At 43.0% G+C, this 23,969-nt stretch overlaps 2 protein-coding genes across 4 annotated transcripts in view; one reads left to right on the top strand and one right to left on the bottom strand.

Moving 5' to 3' along the window:
• TXNDC5 (thioredoxin domain containing 5) overlaps positions 1–4,300 on the top strand; it is a 39,770-nt gene extending 35,470 nt beyond the window's left edge. For all 3 annotated transcript variants that reach the window (XM_053313333.1, XM_053313335.1, XM_053313334.1), the window contains exons 9-10: positions 240–369; positions 2,059–4,300. In XM_053313333.1, coding sequence (XP_053169308.1) covers positions 240–369; positions 2,059–2,181 — 253 coding nt within the window. In that variant the 3' untranslated portion in view covers positions 2,182–4,300. The remainder of the gene's footprint in view (positions 1–239; positions 370–2,058) is intronic.
• BMP6 (bone morphogenetic protein 6) overlaps positions 4,137–23,969 on the bottom strand; it is a 137,501-nt gene continuing 117,668 nt past the window's right edge. The window contains exons 4-8 of the mRNA XM_053313332.1: positions 19,405–19,553; positions 17,710–17,907; positions 10,434–10,510; positions 7,484–7,594; positions 4,137–6,076 (exon numbers count right to left, since the gene is read on the bottom strand). Of these exons, the coding sequence (XP_053169307.1) occupies positions 5,927–6,076; positions 7,484–7,594; positions 10,434–10,510; positions 17,710–17,907; positions 19,405–19,553 (685 nt within the window). The 3' untranslated portion in view covers positions 4,137–5,926. The remainder of the gene's footprint in view (positions 6,077–7,483; positions 7,595–10,433; positions 10,511–17,709; positions 17,908–19,404; positions 19,554–23,969) is intronic.

Below are 23,969 nucleotides of genomic sequence, written 5' to 3'. Positions count from 1 at the left end.
ATGGTTGTTTTGAGTTACTGCTTTTCTTGTACAGTATGTTAATAGTCTTTTTTTTTTTTTTTAACAGTGTGTATTCTCTGAGGTTTTGTATCTGACATTCTGAATTGAATATTACTGATGGGATCATGATGTGATATGCCCTAAGCATGTCTATTCTGTATTTTCTAAATTTAAAAATAAGAATGAAAATGATACATTTTATCAATGAAAATGATACATTATTTCCCCGCCTCCTCTAGGTGTAGTCACTGTAAAAACCTGGCTCCCACTTGGGAGAACCTCTCAAAAAAGAACTTTCCAGTCCCAGTGGATGTCAAGATAGCAGAAGTAGACTGTACCACTGAACGCAATGTCTGCAATAGATTTTCTGTAAGTGTGGGCAGTAGGTGGCTTTTCACTGAGCTCGTATTAAATGTTGAAATTGCTAGCTTGCAGCTGCAAAGGGTGCTGAATTATGATTTGAAGAGATAACTGAAATAGTGAATAGACATTTTTGCCATGATTATGCTTGTGAAAGCCATAGGCTAGGATTTAGAGTTTCCACATGTGCCACCAGTTTCTCTTGCTGCCTCTAGATCTACAAGCTGCTCGTTGGGTAGTGCAGGGGAGTTTCAAACGGTGTTTGTGGGAATCCTTAAAAACCCTGCTGCATGCGGAGCTCTCATAGGAACATAGGAAGCTGCTGTATACTGAGTCGGACCACTGGTCTATCTAGTTCAGTTTTGTCTACACAGATTGGCAGCGGCTTCTCCCAAGGTTGCAGGCAGGAATCTCTCTCAGCCCTATCTTGGAGAAGCCAGAGAGGGAACCTGGAACCTTCTGCTCTTCTCAGAGCAGCTCCATCCCCTGAGGGGAATATCTTACCATGCTCACATGTGGTCTCCATTCAAATGCAAACAGGGCGGATCCTGCTCAGCTAAGGGGACAAGTCACGCTTGCTATCAGGGAGAGGAGAGCTGGTCTTATGGTAGCAAGCATGACTTGTCCCCTTAAGCTAAGCAGGGTCCACCCTGGTTGCATATGAAGGACTAGAAGTGTGAGCACTGCAAGATATTCCCCTCAGGGGATGGAGCCGCTCTGGGAAGAGCAGAAGGTTCTAAGTTCCCTCCCCTGGCTTCTCCATGATAGGGCTGAGAGAGATTCCTGCCTGCAACCTTGGAGAAGCCGCTGCCAGTCTGTGAAGACAATACTGAGCTAGATAGACCAATGGTCTGACTCAGTATATGGCAGCTTCCTATGTTCCTATGTACCACTAGACCAGCTCTCCTCCCCATGTCCTGTTGGATCTTGGCCATAGCCTTGAGTACGCTCCATTTCTACCACATTTGCTTGGAAAGTTTTTCCTAATTAAACCACATCCTCATCTTGTTCTCCTTTCCTGCAAGCTACAAATAAATGATAGTTCCATTTTGGAGCAAGGTGATGATAGCCGCATTAGTAATTAATCTGTTCTTCAGAGCTAGGTGCAGGGGCGTAGCAAGGTTGTAGTGGGCCCAGAGACAAGATTTTAAAGTGCACACCCCCCCTCACTGAAGTTCAGCTCATGAAATAAAGAAATCTTAACTGAGGCTGAATAGTGGTAACAAAAATCATATACACACACAGACACATATATATAACCTATGTGCCACAATAGAACATCATCCTAAATTATTTTTTAAAATGTTTTATAAATAGTGGATGATGCAAGTCATTTAATGGTACTAGAGAAAGACATGCTGGTCTGGTAGCTCCAGGTCTTAACACTAACATCAATTTCAGAGGATAAATACAATTGAAGCTTCCTTCCTTACTGGGCGGGTGCACAGCTGGGGGAGTCAGTCATGTGACTTGCCTCGGGGGGGGCAAGGCAGTGGGCCCCTAGACAGCTGTCTCCCCTATTATAGTTACACCCCTGGCTAGGTGTTACTGTTGGAAGCTGAGTCTTCATTTGTGCAAGGTTTAAAGTACCAATGCAAGTGAGGGTTTTTTCATACTCATGCACATGTACTGTGTGCACAGTCATTATCACAAGAAGGTGGATACTGCTTTTTAACAACTTTTGCTCTCCTTTTGAAGGTGCGTGGCTACCCAACACTGATGCTTTTCCGTGGTGGGGAAAAAGTGACCGAACACACTGGAGCAAGAGATCTTGATACACTTCATAACTTTGTCCTGCGACAAGCAAAGGATGAACTGTAAAAACAAACTTATTGGGATACTTCTGCCCTAGCTGTGTCCAGCCCATTAAATATCGTGGGCATGTTACTGGTTTTCCAATAGTGGTTATTTGGGAAACTGAATGTACTAAAGCGTGGTATCTTCTGTGCGTGTGTTTGTGTGTCCTAAAGCCTCACTGTGCTGGCCTTGAGGGTAGCTTACAACAAGTAGTCACTGTTCAGATTGGGAATATATTCAGTACTGGTTTTATTAATGAACTTCCTTTTGTCCTAGGATGAAAAAGTAAATGTTCTTTTGAGACTAAAATAAGTGAGGAAAAGTTAAAATTATGGGGCATGGTAAATGAAATTATCTGCAGGTTAAACAAGTTAAAAAGCCTAACAAGTGTGTACAGCTTACAAGACCTGCACATCATGATCTTATTTTGTTTCACTGGTACAGCTCTAGTTTTAAAGCCATTTCATGTAGATAGCTCGTTTAAAAAAAAAAAAAGTTAAAAGGAAGTTCAAAAAGAAAACACACGAACACACACTCTTTGGGAAGATACCCTTGACTACTTTTGGATGCTTGATTCCTGTTCTAGTTTTCTCTCATCATGAGAGATGTACAAATCATGGTACTCTAGTGTGTGCCTGGAGGTTATCAAACCATGGTATTTGTCAGGTAGTTTTTGACAACTTGAAAGAACAGCCCTGTTCAGTCACTTGCAAGGAGATTTGACCCCCTTCATGCAGAAACAGTGTTCTTTTCAGTAATCAGACAACCCTTTAAAGATCTGGGTTATGCTTCTTATTTCCCTGCTTGGAACAGTAACTAGAGTCATATTATTTTGAATTACATCAGGATCTGTGGCTCATCACTCACTAATGAGCTGCTGAATGAAATACCTACTTTTTCAAATGCTATTCCCAAGTAAAACAAAGGAAACAAACTTACCTACAAAATCCTTCCAAGTGATCTGTAGTTTTGAGCAGATTCTCTGCCTCTCCCTCTCACCCCTTTTAGTTTAGTCTCACCCCGTTTAGTTTAGTCACCCCTCACCCCAAGCATATGCTCCCTCACCCCTTTTAGTTTAGTCTCACCCCGTTCAGTTTAGTATTCCATGTGAGAGATAGTATCAAAGCCAAAGAATTTCTAGTGCAGGTGATAGAAGCTGAATCTAAAGTAGCAAACTAGATGCTAAACTTTTTTTCTAGTTTGTATAAAAACGTTTATTGCCATTTGGAAGAAAAGCTGCAGGTTCGAATGTATGCAAATACTGGCTGTCATACTGTACAACGTTATGCACACAGTGGAACATAACATTTTTGCAAGTGTAAAAATGTCACAGAGTTGCGCAACAGTGAAACCATTTTATATAATAGCTTCACTGTCGTCATATACTGCAGTACAGTATGTCAGCCACTAATTCGTAGAAATATGTTATTGCCATGTGTCTGTCTCAGATGGAAAGATGCAGCTTTTATTAGCCATGTCTTCTAGGCCTGTGGGTTAGAATGTCCAATTCCAATAAACATGTACAACCATCTTTGGTGCCACATGGAGGTGGGCATTCTCAGTGCAGCCAGTTCCATACAGTTACCTGCCATTTCTGGCACCAGGGAAGCCTCTTCTACAGAACTGGAGCCCACGGGGATGTCAGGAAGGTGCACAGGGACAGCGGGGAAGTGGAATTCCTCTCAGCACTTTCCCCTTGGGAAACCTGATGGCCCCCTCTCCCACTGCTAGAAATGGCCATACTGTGCTGTATGCCAGGTGGCTTTGATAAGTGGTGGTATACATTTATCAGAATTGGACATTCCATTACACAGGCCAAATGTCTCCATTTTATTCTGCACTGTAACATGTCTTTTCTGTCAAAGACCAGGGAGTTTGTCCAACACAAATTGGGGGGGGGGGTGGGACCCAAGGAAGGTGAGAAGTCTCCCGAAAGGGCTCATAGCATATGGCAGATGTACCAGAGCCACACACAAGTCTCTGCCTTAAAGGGAGCCTTTATTCGTGATGACTTTTAAACCTTCTACTGAAGCACAATCTCATGAGCAGGCTGAGCTTTGACTCATGAGCTTCTTGTACAAAATCAAGTGGTACAATTGTTTACACACATACTTTCTGAATAAAATCTTTTTTTAAAAAAAAATCTTGGTCTTGCTAAATGATACATCAAAAATTAATATATTTGACAGATGCAATAAATTATAATTTTCATTTTATTTACAAGAAGGCTTTTAAAATGCAAAGTAGTCAAAGGGAAGTGCACTTTTCTGTAATCTTGCCTTGGGAAAACCTTCCTCTGTGTAGTGCCACGCCAGATTCAGGAAACAAGTATCATATACATTGAACTCATGTTTCTCAAAGTGCAAGGTCGGCCTTGCCAAGAAGGTGTGGTCAGGAAAGGTGTGAGTTCATTCATGACCTCCAGCAGATCAGAATTTGCAGGTGAATTTGCAGGTGTTCTTAATTTGGCCAGCAGGATTGGGTACTCACGCAGTCCACCAATAAATGCAAAGCAGTTCTCTTGCATGTTTTGTCCTGCAGCTTTGCATCACCCCTTTCTATTTTGGTAGATTGTTCTGAAGAGGAATAGGATAACTCCCCTGTTTTATATAGACTTGCAGTACTAGGGTTGACCTATTTGCTCTCCCATCTTAGGAAGTCACAAAAACAAGAGTTACAATTTTGCTCAATTTTGAGAAGACTGTTTTAACCATAGACTTGAGTATGTCCACTAGGTGTTATCTAATTTACAGTTGAGTCATCTGTACGTTTTGCGAATGCACATACAAATACATTTAGCAGTGATGGAGGCAACATTTTCTTTAAAAATTAGATCATAATTAGCAACAGAGAAAAGCTGAATTTTTTACATCCAGCATCCTGCCAGCCAGATAATAATAATAAGAAAACTACCTCTAGAATGCCAGAAGACTTGGTAGTCTTGCTGAATTTCCTTTGTGATAATGGCGTCATACGGGCATATTGCCAGTTATGTTTGTTGTTTTATGTTTTGGAGGGCAAGGGGCAAAGCTTGCTTTTAACACAGCAAATGTGTTGCTTGAGCTTCTAGGAGAAAACCAAAGTGCAGCAGTGTGTTTGATAAAAGACGCATCCTTGCCTTGCCTATCAAAATCCTCACATATAACGTGCACGTCTTTAAAGTTAAGTACAAGTAACTTGCCTAGGGAGCAAGAGGTTGCTGGTTCGAATCCCCGATGGTATATCAGGCAGCAGCAATATAGGAAGCTGCTGAAAGGCATCATCTCATACTGCGCAGGAGATGGCAATGGTAAACCCCTCCTGTATTCTACCCAAGAAAACCACAGGGCTCTGTGGTCACCAGGAGTCGACACTGACTCGACGGCACAACTTTACAGATAACTTGGTTTTGCTATATGTGGGAGCTTGACCTGAACAGTGCATTTCATTTCTCATCACAAATTCCATTTTTTCCTTGGATTTGATGATTGCTTGCCTAGTAAGGCAGACCTGTACATCGAACAGCAGGCAGGCTTTTGTTTGTATCTTTGCTGTATTAACATAATCCATACTTTACAGTTTGTTCTGGTGTACTTAGAAATTGTAAGAGCAGAAAGGCCAGCACTGTGTAAACACTTTAAAAGTTAAAAAGTAGCATAGGAGGTTGTCACTTTTTTATTCTTCCTTAAGGCATAATGCTGTTCTAGAAGCATTAGATTTTCCCTTTGAAGCGCTGGATGGAAGTCTTTTAGAAAAGGCATGCCAAGGTCTTCCTGTAGAAAACATCTTGTCAATGACAGCCACACGCTCTTACCACCATGTTCCTGTATTTTTTCAAAATTACATTGGAATTGTCATCAAAGTAAAGAACTGATATTGCGTTAAGTTTTGTAGGAGCACAGCATGGTTTAGGAACATAATCTGGATTCATCAGGTGAACCTGTTTAAAGAAGGTACCGTTAAATTGCCAGCTTCTTTTACCGTTTCAGACCAACTCTTTATCTATCTCTCTGGGCCTTCCTCTGAGGAGCTTAAAGCAGGGACGCACACATTGCACTGTGTTCTGCGGGTGGTTTCTGCACTGTGGATGCTGCCACAGGCCTTTAAAAAAAAAAATCTGTTCTACAAATGCCTAAATTGCACAAACAACTGTGCCACACCTCAGCCATTATTTCCAATGGCCACAGCATTGTGCGTGCAATTTTAGGCATTTGCAGAAAAGCACTCTTGTGTAATGATGCCTGTTTTTAATATATAAGCTCACAGCAGTGTGGGTGATGCAGAACCACCCATGGAACATTGCACAGTATATGAGCCAGGGTGTATGGGTCCCTTTTTATCTTCAGGTTTATCTGTCTATCATTCAGTTATAGTTAGTCCACCTTACTCCCTGGTCCCACAACAGACTGTACAAATATTTGAAAATCTTATACTGAAAGGATGAAAGAGAAACTTATCCATGTCTCTAAGATTATTAACTAATTGCATGAGAGGGAGATGTGTTTTGAAAAAGTAAAATTGCTTTCCATTATGCTAATGACCCTTGCAAAATTGTCTTCTCTCATGCATGAGAGCCAGTAAGGTACACAGCCTAGAGGCAAGAGGTTCAGATGAATGCCAGCCACAACATGCGATCAGGATGGGGTCATGCCAAGCGTGAACTCACCCTGACATCTTGGGAGGATGTCCTGACATACTGTCAGGGTGTCCTTTAATCGTGGGGGGTCGGGGGGGCACATTAATCTGAAATATCCCTCTACATATGCTTCAAAATCCTGTTTTAAAAGGGCTTAAAGGTGCAATTCAGATGAACCCCCCCCACGTGATTAAAGGATTACCCAACAACAGGTCAGAATGCTCTTCAGTGACATTAAGGCAGGTGTAATCTTGACGCAACCTCGTCCTCCTTGCATGTTGCAGTCAGTACTTATCCGAACCAGCCCCATATCTCTAATCTACCTGAAAGGGTTGTTGGGAGGCAATACTTCTGCTCTCAGCTCCAAAAAGGAAGGTTGGGATACAAATGTGTATCTTCCATCTAGACTGATGTATCTCCCTGCCACCTGGTTAAATCACCTCTGGCACTGATGGCTGAAACTGCTGTTCTTGAAATTCCTTCCCATCTATCCTCCAAGTACAATTCCTTGGCCACCCTCACCCACCCAAGATGCAATACAAATAGCAGAAAAAATAAAGTAGATCTATCTCCTCTTCCCTCGTCCTTGCACCAACAATATGAGAGCAAGATGAGGGAGCTGTTTCTGCCGCACCTCCCGTAACTCCAGTTGTTATGCTGTATGCTTCAGGAAAGGAAGAAGGGAAATGTGAGACCAAGGTGTAAACTTACCAGAGTTTGTACGATGGCATGATTGGTGGCATTCATGTGTGCATTGAGTGGAAAAGAACATTCTCCATCACAGTAGTTTGCTGCATAGCCTTTTGGTGCAATTATCCAGTCCTTAATAACAAGAACAAATATAAATAGTATATTATTTTTATTATTATTATTATTATTATTATTATTATTATTATTATTTAATTAATAATAATTGAGGTCACATCACTTCATTGATAGCTCAGTGCGGAAAGTCTGCCTTTCAGAACCTTCCATGTCAAACTATAGAATATATTAAAATGTATGCAAGTTCAACACTTTCGCCCCTTATGCTTAAAATCTATATGTCCTCCCTGTAGTATTTTCTTGGCACTGATACAGGAACTGGCAAGTGCAAGATGTGTCGATTGCTCTTTATAACATTTTGCAGTCTCCTAAACTGGCAAGGTGTGTTGATTTCAGCAAGTCTTGGCTGTAGGTACAGAATGTTTGGAGCATGATCCAAGCCCTTCTAAATCTTTGCTTCTTATGTATATTGCTCTTGTGTGTGTAATTTCAGTCTGCCTGCCAGCCTCCCCTCCCCACCCATCTGCCCAACAACATGGATAGGATGCAGCCTGAAGAATACTCTAACTGCTTACCTAAAATGTATTGCTATGGTAGATTATAATTTTTGAACCATTCTTGGAATGGCTCTGGACTTGCTTAAGTTATGATGCATCATGTCATGCTTTGACCCACTTTTCACATTTATTTGACCCACTTTTCACATTTGACTCGCAGCAAACCAGTTTGCAAACAAATTCACTGGGACCTTTCAAAGGCTTTTTGGGACAAACTGATTTGGAATCATTTAATGATCCACTGAATCTTGTTTGGCTCTAACATGAAAAACATGGAAGCCATCTTTATTGAGAACCATGTCGGGTTTAAAAGCTGTCAACAGGAACCAAGTTAAAAACGTTAACACTGGAGTGGGCAATACACATCTCATGGAACACTACTACATAGTATGCACAGGCAGTCTTCAACTTTACAATGTTCAGGTTAAGACAAATGGCACCATGTTGGTAAACTGCCAGTTGGTTCCAACTTTGCAACCGTTTTTCAACTTTACAACACTGGCAACAGGAGGGGAGGCTCTGTTGGATAGGTACTGGTGCACGGGTTACAGGAGGCAGCGGCAGTGGTGGCAGCTCAGGCTTCACTCATGTTGCCATTGAGACAGGCAGTCCTGGCGGCAGCAGCAAGTGCTGTTTCTGAGACTGCAGAAGGACTGGATGACTCACCTGGCCAAGATGCTCTCCACACTACCATTGCTGCTGCTTCCACTCCTCCTCCTCCTCCAGGCTCAGCTGTTGTGCTGTGTCGATGAGAGTCAAAGAGCCTGGCCCTTTCCTAGCCCACACACTACTTCTGGCCCACTCTTCTTCTTTCCTTCCCTCTCTAACTGTAGCCCAGAAGGATGAGGAGACAGAGTCAAGCTACCCAGTTGCCTCTCTTCCTGTAGGGATGTGCACAGAACCAGTTCAGCGCTCCTTTTCTGGAGCACCAAACCGGTTCGAAATGCCAGCGTTCGAGCCGGTTCAGAGGCTGGAGGGTTACTTCAAGGGGCAGGGAGAGTGCCTCTTGTCTGCCATCCCTGCTCCGCCACTTTTTCCCCACTAGTGCACTCCCAAAAAGTGTGGGTGCAGGGCTGCAGAGTCCCTCCTTGCAGCCCCGTTCAGTGTCGCCACACAAATGGCTGACGCATGTCTGTGTGCGTGCCATGCGCATGTGTGTCAGCCATTTGCATGGTGATGCTGAATAGGGCTGCATTCCTCCTTGCAGCCCCGTTCAGCATCACCATGCAAATGGCCGAAGCACGTGCGCATGTATGTGCAGCCTGAGGAGACACACGATCCTGGAGCCCTGGCTAAATATGTGCTCCATAAAGCCAGGTTAAAAAGCTGGGCTATGCAGTGCTGCCCCCACTGGGATTGGGCCCGATCCAGGCAGTTCTCACGCGCAGCCTAACCCAGGCTGGACGTCCCTCGCCTGGGTTAGGCTGTGAGTGAGAACAGCCTCACTGGGTTCCTGAAAACTGTGAATTAAGTCAAAACACCTTAACTTCCCACAGGAAACATTATAACATGGAACTTGGGTTCCTATTTTTACCAAAATGTCCCAGAATTCTGTAGAAAATCCATGATAGTAACTCTACTGCATGCAGGGGCCCTGCTGCATGCTGTCAAAGCTGGTGGTGTGTCAGTGACAAACATTAAGCAGATAAGTTGATGATGAAGAATCAAAAGTTGTTCACTCTTGCCATCTGCTCCCTTCCCAGTTTCTTCCCACCCCCACCACAAACTCTGCCCTTTCTGGCAGCAAGATGCTGCATGCATCTGGATGGCTGTTGGGGACAGTGCCCACTAACCTGCCCATCTAACTACTTCGGTGTGGCAGTGAGAGAGAGAGTTCCCAGCCAACATCCCACTTCCTGCCCTCCTTCCTTTGTTCTTCACCTCTTGCCCGGGCGAGGAGGAAATGGAGCTGAGCTACTCATTGCCTCCCGGGCGACGAGGAAATGGAGCTGAGCTACTCATTGCCTCCCATCCTTCCCTGGGAAATGGAGAAAGCGCCAGGAAGATAGGAATGTGCATGGAACTGGTTCTGCACACTCCTGGGAGGGCGGGGGGGGGGGTTACTATGAGGGGCAGGGAGGGTGCCTCTTACCTGCCCATCCCTTCCTTGCCGCTTTCCCCCCACCAGCACTCTCCCCCAAAATCACAGGATGGTGATATATGTTTAAGCGAGCAAGCAACTCAATGGAAAGAAGCACAAAGTTAGCCCTTGTCTTGCTTTCTTCTAGGATGTGCTTCTGTTATGTAGGACAGGGGCTTAGTGTGGGGTGGAAGAACCTATTCCAATATTCTGAACCTTGTTTGAGGAGCATGTTTATCGAGGTAGAAATGTCACATACCTGCCATCCCAAGTCTTGGAAACTAACGTAAAGTTCATGCTTTCTGCAGGCTGTCTTTAGGTCACTGCTGTTGTAATCTATTAGGAAATATAAACCAAAGAACATACCTAGAAATTGTACCTTCAAAACTATCACTATAGTGTGGCTAAAGACATGCTATGGTTCTAAGGCAAAAGCAAAATCTGGTATTTGACATAGAATTTGATACAGAACTTGGAGAAGTCTCTGCTTTCATTTAAAAGGAAGCTTCCCATTCTCAAGACCCTGAAAACCCACAGAGCACACACTTCATAAGCTGACACCCACGTTTGGGGGCACTGTGCCTTCTGTGGTTACCTCTAGTTCCTCATTTGCTCCCTGTGGATATGGTAAATTATCATATTAATTGTGGCTAAAAAATGACTACAGAGTTGCACTTGGGTCAAAAGCCAGGCTAGAGGTGCCTGGCATGGGAAGGAACCATGATGTGATTCAGGCAACCACATGTTGTTGAACTAGATGACTAATGTAACGTCGGACTCAAACACAGGGAAATGGCAGCCGCATACAGCAGTGCTAGGTTTTTTTCCTAGGCTCATTTCTGTGTTTTTAACGGTAGCCTGGTACACACAAATTTAGCAAGTGAAGCATTTCCCACCACATGCCTCCATGCCAGAAAGAGCATTTCTTGCTAAATTTCAGTTTCTAGCTGCTGCTAAAAGTACAGAAGAGGGGCCGGTAAAACAAAACAACAAAAATAACACTGGCAGTCCTCACTACATCGCAAAGAATGAGGCCCTTGAAAATCTCTGAAGAAGATTCCAGTCTTCCCCACAAGGCTAATTTAGCAAATGAAGTATTTTTGGCCACTGTTGGTACACTAGATGGACAGCTGCTATAAAGAAACTCTTAGGTAATTTTTACTTACATTGAACTTAAACCTGCTTATGATATGCAGTTGCCATATCTTTGAGGATATTCCAAATTACTGTACTCTCTTCATAATGGTCAACACTCATTTTGGAGAAAACACCCACTTGTGGAAAATGTCTCTGCCTGGTTATTCCAATTATTTCCCCCTCCCCCTGGAGCCCCTTGCACCAAATACCATACCAGATTTGGTGGGGGCAGAGGAGGATCAAGGCTACAGTGGGGAGAAAAAGAAGAGAAAGATCCTTTGCATATGTTTTGTTTTGACTCACACAAGTTTGGCCCCTTGTTTTATTGTATGTTTGAGTATCAAGTGATTCCCTAATATCACACACTGCTGTGTGAAATGCCGGCCAGTAAAAACATATCCAACACTCAGGCTCAAAAACTTTATTTGCAGTAGCTGCCTTCTATGGTCGCTATAGCAGACTATTGAGAACTAGCTTGTGCAAATATGCATGCCCCACAATTCTGTATCAAATGTAGATGAGGTTTCTAGACAAACTTTCTGTTTCAGATCAAGGCCATGTATGTTTGACCAGAAATAGGAAGCATTGTAACAGGGCTTTTTCTAGTGCTTTCAGTAACAGCTAAGAGCAGAAACACATAATCAAGAGAATCACATAGTGCAATTCAGTCTATGCTGGGGTAACCTAATATTTGAACATTTCCCCCATGTAAACAAAACCTAACTCTTCCTATACGTAGAAAACAGGAGAGAGAGAGAGAGAGAGAGAGAGAGAGAGAGAGAGAGAGAGAGAGAGAGAGAGAGAGAGGTGCCACCCACCATTGACACTGAGTTTGACTTGGAATTGTTTTATTTAGCAGAAGAGCATAATTTAGCTTGCTATATTGTGTGTGATGATCCTGTACCTCGTTTCAGTCAAGCCTCACTGCTAATTAATGAACAAATTTAAATTTGCATTGGATAAATAATTTCAGATAATAATTTCAGACAAACAATGGCCATTTTTCCTCCACTCCCTTGGCCCATGCGAAAATAACTAGAATGCCCTCAGATGAATACCCCTCCAAACAAAAGCACAAGAGTGGTTTCTTCTAAAGTTGAAATTGTTATTTTTAAATGTTTGAACTGTTTAAAGTACAATCCTCCTCTGTAAATTTTCTAAAACTGGCTAGGAAGATATACAATAATTACTGAAGCAAATCTCAAAGAATATACTCACTGCTCGTAAGGGGGCTGTTCACTAAATTCCCTACGGTAATTAATAGTGAGGATGGATCAAAGGTGTTCTGAGAGAGGTATCTCAGACAGCCTTTCTCCTTTAAAGTTTGATTTAGGTGATTGGCTGGACAAAGCTGATGTAAACTGATCATGCAGTTAATAATAACCCACTTAACATAAAAGGAGACTGGGTGAGATAATGAAATGCCAGGTTTAAGTACACTTGCCTATGACACCATTGACAAAGAAACAAGATAAATACAATCTGTATATCTAAATTCCTGCTGTCCTCTCCCAGCTGTCTGGAGGCTAAAGAACCCACAGCATTTTCAAGTTCCTCTGACAAAAACAATGCATACTGAGGGCCTTGGAATGCATATTGAGGGCCTTGGAGTGACACAGCCTTTATATTCCCAGTTTCGTGAACATTCTAAGGGGTAATTTATCCGCCTTATCCACACAGATTCTTGACCTTTCCTTTACTCGTCTCTGTACTGCCTGGAGTTGTTCCTTCTGCTCTATAGATGACAGTGCACTGACTGCTATTTTTCCTCTCTTGGCCCAGTTCTGGTTGCTAACTAGCTCTTGAAGAGAGCAGGCTGGAACTAAAATGGCCCGTTTTGGGCCAGCTGGGAGAGGTGGGCACCAGCAAAGCTCTCCACCTCCCAGTCTCTCATGGCCCTTTTGTCGGTCCCCGATTTCTGAGAGGTTCGGGGTGCTAGAACCCGTGAAAGGACCTTCTCGGTTGCTGCCCCACTTCTCTAGAATTCCCTTCCCCTGCAGATTCGTTTAGCTCCTTCTTTGTCGATTTTAAAATCCTTATTGAAGACTTTTCTTTTTAGCCAGGCTTTTACCCTGTAGTTTATCTATCCCCCCCACCTGCTGTTAGTTACTTTAATTTTATTTAGAATGTAATTTTAATGCTGTCTTGTTTTGCATGTTTTTGTACACCGCCCAGAGTCTTCGGAGTGGGCGGTATATCAAATGTTTCAAATAAATAAATAAATAAATAAATAAATAAACTCTGCATTAATGGAAGACATCACTAGAACGCCGTTAACTGACTGACCACTGTGGTAGCCCATGGCAAAATATGACTTGCTGAGAGTTGCCTTGCATGTTTTCTTGGCTAATGCTAATCTTTAAAAGACACATACTGTATTTACCTGAATCAAAGTCAATGCTGAATTTAAGACAATCCCCTTTAAAACTAGAGGTTAAATATAGGTTATACCTGCATTTACTTGAAAGGAACAGGAGTCTGAATTTAAGATGACCTCCTGATTCCTAATATCAAAACACTTGGAAAAAAACTAGTCTTGGATTCAGGTAAATTACTACAGTACCCCTCCAAAAGGTGTGTGTGTATGGGGCGGGGGGTGTAGTTGGTACATGGCAGTTGACAGTTGGCACTGTCCAATGACAGTCAGAACGAAAGAAGACACAAAGGTGTGCAATGAATCCTCATAGGGATTCATTATGAGGAAAAGTTATTATACACCAAAGAATCCAAACACTTGAAAAATAGTGACCGCACATTTTGCTCCATAACTCCACTTCTACAAGGGCTAGAGCCATCTTTAAAAAAATTAAAGCTGGAGTCCATGATAGGGTTAGGATAGGGTGACTTTGAATCTCCACTATTTCCTATGGCAGAAATATACAAAATCATTAAAAATCAACCAAGTGCCCCACTGCCTTGAAATTTGGGTGGTAGGTGACACCCATGGGGATTCGGACACAAATCAGGGGTGATTTGATTTGGGAACACATTGAATTGAAAAAATCAATTTGTGCACATCCCTATGCAGTAGTTCTTTCTCTCCATGCCCCCTCCCCATGACATTTACACAGCAAGATGTTGTCCCTGGGATCTTTGCATCCTAGGTGTTTGCCTATAATGCCTGTTATTAAACTGGCCCTGCCTCTGAGGATTATTAATACTTTGTCATATGGATCCCATTTTTATAATAAGCATTCTTGAGCTAAAAGAAACGTATTTTAATTGTTTAATAGGTAGATAAAGAAAAAGAGGCTTAATATGAAAGAAGGGGACAGCATAAGCCAAACAACAACTCACTGTTAGTCTACAGGTGTTGAATTTCTATTTTGTAATCAAAACAGATGCTCACATTATTCAGCAAGCATATATGCCAAGTAAAATGTTTCAGTTTATCCCAAGGAACAGATTGGTCAGCGAATGGAAAACATTTGCTGAATTTGAATCAATATTTCAGAATTTTCCAGTCAGCTATATTTAGCATGTACTATAATCCTAAATACTGTTCAGGTGCAAGAGACAAATGTCACAACAATAATCCCCAGTACCAGATTTAGGCACAAGTTAAGTAAACTACATTATGAGTCGCATGATGGGCCTTGCATTATGAGGGGCCTCTGAATACCAAAAAATGACTAAATTTCAAGTTTTATATAAGGTAATTTCATTTAAACATGTTTCTAATGCAAACAGGCTTACTGCAAGATCATTGTTTTTGTTAGATTATTAGTTTTTTGTTGCATCTTCACCAAATAAAATAAAGTGTTAATATTTCTATTTTCACTATGCTTTTCATTAGAATAATTTATTTTATTTTATTTTTGAAATGCTGTGGGGCCTTTAAGCTTGACATAGCTTAGGGTCTCAGCATGTCATAATCCGGCCCTGATAATCCTTGAGATCAGAATCAAAATTACAAACAGGGTTGAGAAACGTCATTAATGTGGGGGAAAAGATGTTTAAGAGTGTTGTGACAGATTGGTCAATGTACAAAGAAGTTGGTATGTGGAACACCCCATCTACGTGGATCCCTTCTAAGGGGAGCTATCATAGCTCAGTGGACAGAGGCACACTTTGCATTCAAGGTCCCAGATCCAGTCCTGGTCTTCCCCAGTTAGCAAGGATCTCTAGTAGCAAGGCAATTAAACATATTTATAAATTATATACTGCTTTTCAACAAAACATTCACAAAGCAGTTCACACAGCAAAAGAAATAGGAATATGGTTCTCTGTTACAAAAGGGCTCACAATTTATGAAGAAACACTAGGGGTACAGCAGCCATTTTAGGGATACTATGCTGGGCTGAATGGGGGCAGCTGCTATCTCCCTGCTAGAAGCAAGAGACCCACTACTTTAAAAGGTGTTTCTTTGCCTAGCCAGCAGGACTTGCAGGTGGACCAATGACCCAAAGCAGAAGAAGACAGTTCCTCACCTCTCATAGCATAAGGGTGGTTTCAGATATCTACTTTAGATAAACTGGAGGGCTTCAGTGACATCAGGTAAATAGGAAGCAGGTGACGGCACGGGGGCAACCCACCAGCGGCGGCCCCTAGGCGTCCTAGTCATGCCTCCTGTGTCTGATGTCAGATGCAGGGGCATGGCCATATGTAGAAACAGGGCCACACGGCCCCATTGGCAAGGCACTTCAGCCAGTGCTGGGTTCCCAGCCTGGCTGGGAATGTGTCTCTCTGCCTTTCGGAAAGGTGATCCCAGCCAGGCTGGAATCTTTGGACCCATCTGCACAATGGTGGTTCCGCCCCTGAGTGGCATAATATTGCAGATATTCAGTTCTTTTATAAACTGAAACTTTTGTTTTATTCTAAATAAAACTATGAATAGAACACATATTCCCTGGTTGTAGAAGAGTCTATGTCACTACCAGAGTGACCTCAGTCTTCGATAGCACATAATCCAACAAATACTCACAATAAGGTTTCTAGTTCAAAGCAGAGATCTAGATGAGGCTGTAGAAGACAAATCTGATAAACTAAAATGATATGCTGTAAACTTCACTGAAAATGTGAAGAGTGCCCCCAAGTCCACATGCACTCTTGAAGAAATTGGCCATGTAAGTTCACCAGCAATGAAGACGTCAGCTAGTCAGTAAGTTTTAATGCTGGCTCTTGTATCTCAGAAGTGCAGCCCCTCAAGGCCATAAACAGTTTTGCTTAGTTGACAGTTTAATTGCAATTTGGGTGGGTAGTTAAATTCCACTCAGCCCCCTCCTCTGAATTAGTTTTATGCAAATGAAATGACCCCCCCCACAATGCTTTACATACATGTTTCAGGTGCTCACTCAGATAAAGATGACTAAATGCTATTTTAAACAGTGTATGTAGGCGGAACCATGCTTTTCATAAGCTTTTCCATGTTTCCCTCTATTCAGATTAAATGTACAAAATTACCACTGCTTCTTATTGCATGGAAACAGTGTTAATAGGGATGGGCCTGGACCGGTCCGGAGGCCATTCTAAAGGCCTCCGGACTGGTCCGGACTGGTCCGGACCTGGCCGGTTCGGTTTGGGTGGGGGGGTTCTTTTAAGGGCGGGGGAGGGTTTACTTACCCCTCCCACCGCTTCCCCCCTCCAGCGCCTGTATTCTATGTAGTAATTGGGGTGGCAGGATACCTCCCTGCCGCCCCTTCTTCCACTTGAGTGCAAAAGGCTGCACGGAGCCGTGCGCGTGCTTCACGTCTCCGCAACATGCGTGCGTGCGGCCACGCGTGCGCACGTCACGGAGACGTGAAGTGCGCGCGTGACGTGCGCATGCGCAAAAGGCTCCATACAGCCTTTTGCACTTAAGTGGGAGAAGGGGCGGCAGGGAGGTATCCTGCCTCCCCAATTACTACATCGAATACGTGCGGTGGAGGGGGGAAAGCGGTGGGAGGGGTAAGTAAACCCTCCCCCGCCCTTAAAGGAACCCCACACACAGTGCCGGACTGCGGATCTGCAGTTCCGTGCACACCCCTAAGGGTGAACAGAACAAAGAAAGGACAGTGCACCTGTACCTTTAATAGTTGTGTACTAGTTGTAGACTATTTAATAGTTGTGTAGAATTTCCCATGACAAACTGTACTTATAAACATTCCTCCTTCTATACATCTTTTATCCTCTCCTCCTCTACCTTGGATCACTCCATACAAACCCAATGTTGTGATTTGGGATGAAAACCACTATGTATGCCAATGGAATACTGCAACAATGCCATATAGGATATAAGATATCCCTTGGAGAGTCAACTATTCTTTTCTTTTAGTCTAGCAGTAATAAAATAAAGAAATTCCTCAATACATAGAATATGAATTAAAAGAAATTCAATCAACGTGAAGTGCTAGAGAAATGGTTGTCAATTCTCTCCCCCCCCCCCCCCGCAATAATGAATATTTTATTTCCAATATTACCTGTGCTACTGGATACCCTGGAAACATCTTGAGGCTGAGTGGAGCGGTTTCGACTCTGCTGCCTGCGCCTGTTGGAGGCTGACCTAGCAGTTCGAACATGAACCTCACTCACTTTGAAAAAGGCCACCATGAAAGGCTGTTTGTCATAAGGGCCATCTCGACCTATTATTCCTGCTTCTCTAGGGTTTATACTGAGACCTATAAATTAAACCAAAAAAAGTGGTATGTTATATAAAGAGCACAGTGTTTCTGAATAGCTCTTTTGAGCAACACAGCTGCTCTCCTACAAGAAACATTATTTTGCTCTTCCTTAGCCCCCCACCCCACCCCCGGCTCCCTCTCCCTCCCATCCCTCCTCCTCTATGGTTAATACAATAAGAAATGCTAATTTGCAGTAAAAGTTCACAATTGGGAAAGTTTTACTTCTTTAAAACTTCAAATGCCACGTGTTCACAAATGCTGCAAGAGGTGCTTCTGCCTGCTAATAGGCAAATTAGTGAGAACAGAATGGACAAGGAGAAAAACCTGGGTTGTTTCTACTCCATGCTGCAAAGGACAACAATCGAAGAGAACTTCTAACTGCACCAGTGCAACAGGGAAGCAGTCATTTTTGATGCCCTCCCCTTCTCCAGGAATCCCTCTTTGTAACCCAAAAATATGCCCCTGAGGGTTGGGTTTCAGCCCTTGGTGACCTATTTTCAGTTGGCACAGAGGACTTCCTGGGGCAGGGGAGGGCATCAAAAATGGCCACTTCTGTTGCATCAGTGCAGTTCATTGGGAAGTTCTGTTAGGCTGCTCTCTCACTGTACTGGTGCATCCTTGCTCTGTATGTCAGCCTATATGAACAGTATAAACACTGCAACTTTTCCAAGTCTGCATAATTTCCCTTATTTTGCACAATTGATTCTAATTTTTCTATCAATGGAAAGGGGTAAGGTGGTGTGCAGGGAAATTACACCTCACCACCAACCACTAAGCAGTGGAATGTCATTGCCCATGAGAGTTGACAATATTGAACTACATGGACCAATGGCTTGAATTAGTATGAGGCCACATAACATGTTTGATCCTCATTAGAAGGAATTGCTATTAATCCTAGTTGAAATCAGTGGATATTTTGCCAACCTCTGTGGTTCTCAAATATCTGTGGCATGTTGAACACATGGCACAAGAACTCCCAAACAGTGTAGCTGCATTAGGAATAGAGGCTAAAGTGCTGATGCAATGCTGTATATTGTGGCATTACATCAGTACTGGTACCCGAGGGAGGTGAGTGAGCAGTATGCTTCCTGATTCAGTCAAGAGAAATGAAAAAACTGGGCTGACACTGGAACACATTAGCAGAGAGAGCAACATCTCCAACACACTTCCACAGTTCCACACACAATTTAAAAAACAATAAATGCACTTCTAGTGGATACCTTGACAAACATCAACATCCATAAGCCCTCTGGAAATGGCTGTCTACAAGTCTGGTATTCACACTATTACACAGCCACCAACATGGGATAGGCAGCAGACAGGGAAGTAGCTTTCAATCTGCAGTTGGCTCCAGATCCCAACCATCACATCACAGCTGTGTATTTGGCTACATTAGCCAGAGCATCACATCACAGCTGAATGTTATAAACATTGCCTCCAATTAATGACTAGGTCATTGGCCAGATGTTTTAAGTATGTTGGCCTGCTACCTACCGTCCCTGGTCACCACGCTCATCTGGAGTCCCAAATTATGCTGAGGGTTTATCACCCACATGTTACTGGTGGCAGTGATGTCAAACTCTAGCCAGCCTTCTTCTGAGGCCCATACAGCTCTGGTATCCAGCAAAAACAGATCTGAATCTCTGAAGGGAAAAACAAACAAGCCTCAAGAACAGGAGCTTAGGAACATGAAGGATACTATTATTCTGGTCCAAATTTCCTAAATGCTTTCATAGCTTCCTTAAATTCAAACAGACAGGGACAGTGGCACTGGAGAGCGTGACTGCAATTTTTAGATAAACAGACTGGCTTTTAGAGCAAAAGATTGATGTCTGTCTATCTAGTACTTTGTGTTCATACAGGACACTAATGCCACTAGTGTGCAACTGAACCTTTAGAACAGGGGTAGGTAATGTGTGGCTCTCCAGATGTTGCTGAACTACAACTCCCATAATCCCTAACTGTAATAAATTGTGGCTGGGTCTGATGGGAGCTGTAGTTCAGCAAGATCTGGAGAGCTGCATGTTGCCTAGCCCTGCTTTAGAAGATTGACCTTCACTAGTAAGTCAATGGCTGAAATCTTCCAGATTTAAGTTCTGCACTCTATTTAAAACACAAGCAGCAGAAGACGACTGCTACTTTTCTAGTGGAAATAGCTTTGAGATTGGGAAAACTGTGTGTGTGTGTGTGTGTGTGTGTGTGTGTGTGTGTGTGTGTGTGTACACACTCTGAACTGTTTCTCTGCCTACCACGTCTTTGTTCCAAACCACTCCAAGCCACTGTTTCCCCTTTTGGGATTTGAAATAAGTCTGGAGTGGAATACCCATGTTTGGGAAATCACATAGAGAAAGTGATGGGGAATGGGTGATCTAGAGCCCTGTTGGATCACACCAAACAAAGGTCCATCTATTCCAGCACCCTGTTTCCCACAGTGGTCAATCAGATGCTGATAGGAAGCAAAAAGGGGGGACATGTAGGCAAATAGATCTTGCCTGTTGTTGCTTCCCAGCAACTGGTAATCAGACACACACTGTGGCATATAACCATAGGAACATAGGAAACTGCCATATACTGAGTCACACCATTGGTCTGTCTAGCTCAATATTGTCTTCACAGACTGGCAGTGGCTTCTCCAAGGTTGCAGGCAGGAATCTCCCTCAGGCCTATCTTGGAGAAGCCAGGGAGGGAACCTGAAACCTTCTGCTCTTCCCAGAGGGGAATATCTTGCAGTGCTCACACATCAAGTCTCCCATTCATATGCAACCAGGGCAGACCCTGCTTAGCTATGGGGACAAGTCATGCTTGCTACCAGAAGACCTGCTCTCCTCTCCTTGAGCTCCTTGAACCATCAAGACTAGGAGCTATGATAGACTTGTCTTTCATGACTTTCTCTAATCCCCTTTTAAAATAATCTGCCATATCTTAAGGCAGAAAATTCCGTATATTAATTATACACTTTGTGAAGAAGGACTTCTTTGGGTCAATCTTAAATCTTCTACAAATCAGTTCCATTGGATGGAGAGCTGGTCTTGTGGTAGCAAGAATGACTTGTCTCCTTAGCTAAGCAGGGTCCGCCCTGGTTGCTTATGAAAGGGAAACTTGATGTGTGAGCACTGTAAGATATTCCCCTCAGGGGATGGAGCTGCTCTGGGAAGAGCATCTAGGTTCCAAGTTCCCTCTCTGGCATCTCCAAGATAGGACAAGATTTTTTTTTTTAATAGGACAAGATTTTTTTATTGAACCAATAAATTACCAAAGCATACAGTACGTTGCCAAAGCACAATTATATACAAAGTGGTTGTTTGTACATCATATATCTACAAAGATTTACACACAAGGATTTGGAAACCCACAAGGTTATGAAGTATATGCAGGTAGTACTGTAACTCGGGGATGTGGGATTACAAGGCACATCAGGTAATCGGGGGGTTATGTCCAACGTCCATTTCCATAATTTGTCTCATTGCTGTTTAGAAGAGATACTCTTGTCTTTTTGCACATAACCATACAAATTTTTCCAGAAGAGATTTACTGCCTCATCTGCGTGAACCTCTTGGTCGCGTCTTCCCTCCCTATTCCTATGCAGGAGCATTGCAAAAATGACATACAGGTTTACTAACCTGATTACAAGAAAGGGAACATGCTGAGAGAGACTCCTGTCTGCAACCTTGGAGAAGCCACTGCCAGTCTGTGTAGACAATACTGAGCTAGATAGACCAATCGTCTGACTCAGTATATAGCAGCTTCCTATGTTCCCATCGTTCCTATGAACCCATCGTTCTAGTGTTGTCAGAGTGGGAGAAAACTTTCTTTCATTCTACTTCCTCCACACCATGCACAATTCTATAAGCCTCAATCATGACCCTTCACCCTCTGATTGACTTTTTCTAAGCTAAAAAGTCCCGAATGCATTAGCATTTCCTCTTTGGTGCTCCTTCAGAGTAGAGAAGCAATGGGCAGGAAAAGGGTCATACGCATGTGTATGCACCCATACAGAAAGATCAGTTCACGTCACCAAATCTCCCTCTCAAAAAGCTGCTTTTCATTCCATCTCACTTTTTCTACACACAGTTTTATGTAACATGAAGTTAAGCCTTAAGAAGTTACTTAAACCAGTGATTGTATTCACTCACTCTGCGGAGTAACAATATGTTTATACAAGAGGCAACAATAAAGCCTGTGAACTGGAATTCAACCAGAGTTTTGTTCCCATGGGAGAAGATTCAGTTTGATAATTGCCTTTAACTCAAAGTCACTGTGAGTACGTTCATTCACACGACTGAGTAATGTGTTAGTGACCCGAAGATAAATATTCCCTGTTTGAATCAGTCAGCCCAGTTCTGTGAACAAGGGGCAAAGTTACATGTTACATGTAACATGTAATTTAGTACTTACTGGTGCTTATATTTCTTCATTTTAAAAAACCAGCAGAAGCCTTCATCTGGATAGGGGGTTGAGGGAGGTTTTAATCCTGTCCTTCGACTATGGTCCCAGTCTGGATCAGAGTTCTCTGTCACTGCTATTTCCCAGAGGAGGGAAGATCTCACTGGCGTAACATGTAGTTTGACCTTCTATGACCCTCGCCCCTCCCCGCCCACCAACACTTGCTCTTTGAAGTGGTAGAATTCTTCCAGCTCATTCTGTGTAATGTGTAGCACTGGGTTTACATCTACAGCAGAATGTGGAACTAGGCACCTTTCTAATATTAAGTCACAGAAAACATCTTTCTGTTGATTTTCTAAGTGCTGAACATATCAGTCAGATTAACATTTTAAATAATAATGGTGAATTGTTGCAAAGAAATCTGCACTCAACCATGCCAGTCATGTGCATTCTGTATACCCTGTCAGGTCTGGATACTGAGATCCAAAGCTCAAAGCTCCACCACTTAGACTGGAAGAGAAGCCACTATTTGTTTACAGAACGGCTGGCAGCTCTGCCTTTTCCAGTCAGGTGCAGATACACCGTCTCCAAGTTGCTCTCCAAACTGAAAACACAGGCCCTGGGGGACTCATAGTAAACGCCAAGGCTGCAGGTTTATTAAATACACTTGCTGGAGTTCCGCCTTCCCAATTCAGGTCAGACACTTTCCAAACTGTTCTCAAAACAGCAAACTCCATCCTCAAGAGACTCGCACCTGTTTGCTTATCGTGCAAGGCCAACTGCTAAAGAATAAGCTCACACACACACACACACACACACACACTCTAAATTATGAAGCTGTTTTCTAAAGCAGTTGGCAGGATGCTGTGATTTACATGCCTGGTTTTCAATCCTCATGACCACTTCACTTAACCCTTCTTCATTGTCTTTTAGCACAGAGAAAGATGTCTTTCATGCTGCTGCTGCTGCTACTACTACTACAGATATTTATATACTGCTCTTCAACCAAAGTTCTCTAAGCAGTTTACATAGAAAAAATAAATAATACATAAATAAGATGGCTCTCTGTCCCCAAAGGGCTCACAATCTAAAAAGAAGCATAAGAAAGACACCAGCAACAGTCAGTGGAGGGATGCTGTCCTGGGGCTGGATAGGGCCAGTTGCTGCCCCCCACTAAATAGTCACCACTTTTAAAAGATGCTTCTTTGCTCAATTAGCAGGGGTGAGTAAAAGAAAATGGGGAGGGGGGAGGATAGTAAATGGAAGCAGGATTTAAACTCATGAACACATTTGCCTCAGCAGAGAATGTACAAAAAGACACCTACTTATTTTGATTTAGGGTTTTGGGAGCACATATGGAAATTCCACACTAGCTTCCCCTGCCCTTCAGTGTTCCAGAGGTTTGCATATAGAACATTCCTGCGCTTATATGGAGCTCCGTGGAACTCTGTGAAATGGGAGCCCTACAGAACTCTGGAGACTTTGACTGTATACGGACAAATACAACAGATGGTTGACTTCTGTGTCTTCTATGTCTGAAGCACACACCCAACTCTCCCAAACACATATGACAAGCATTACCTTGCATGCACCCAGTAAGGTAGCCAAGTTCTTAGTGCTTGGCTAGTGTCACCAGGCTAGAGGGAATCCCATTAATCTGATAGTGCTCTAGTGCA

The sequence above is a fragment of the Hemicordylus capensis genome, chromosome 4 (assembly GCF_027244095.1).
Source record: "Hemicordylus capensis ecotype Gifberg chromosome 4, rHemCap1.1.pri, whole genome shotgun sequence".
Lineage (NCBI taxonomy): Eukaryota > Metazoa > Chordata > Lepidosauria > Squamata > Cordylidae > Hemicordylus > Hemicordylus capensis.
Note: the sequence above shows the minus strand (reverse complement) of the source record. Positions and strands in the feature narration are given on the sequence as shown.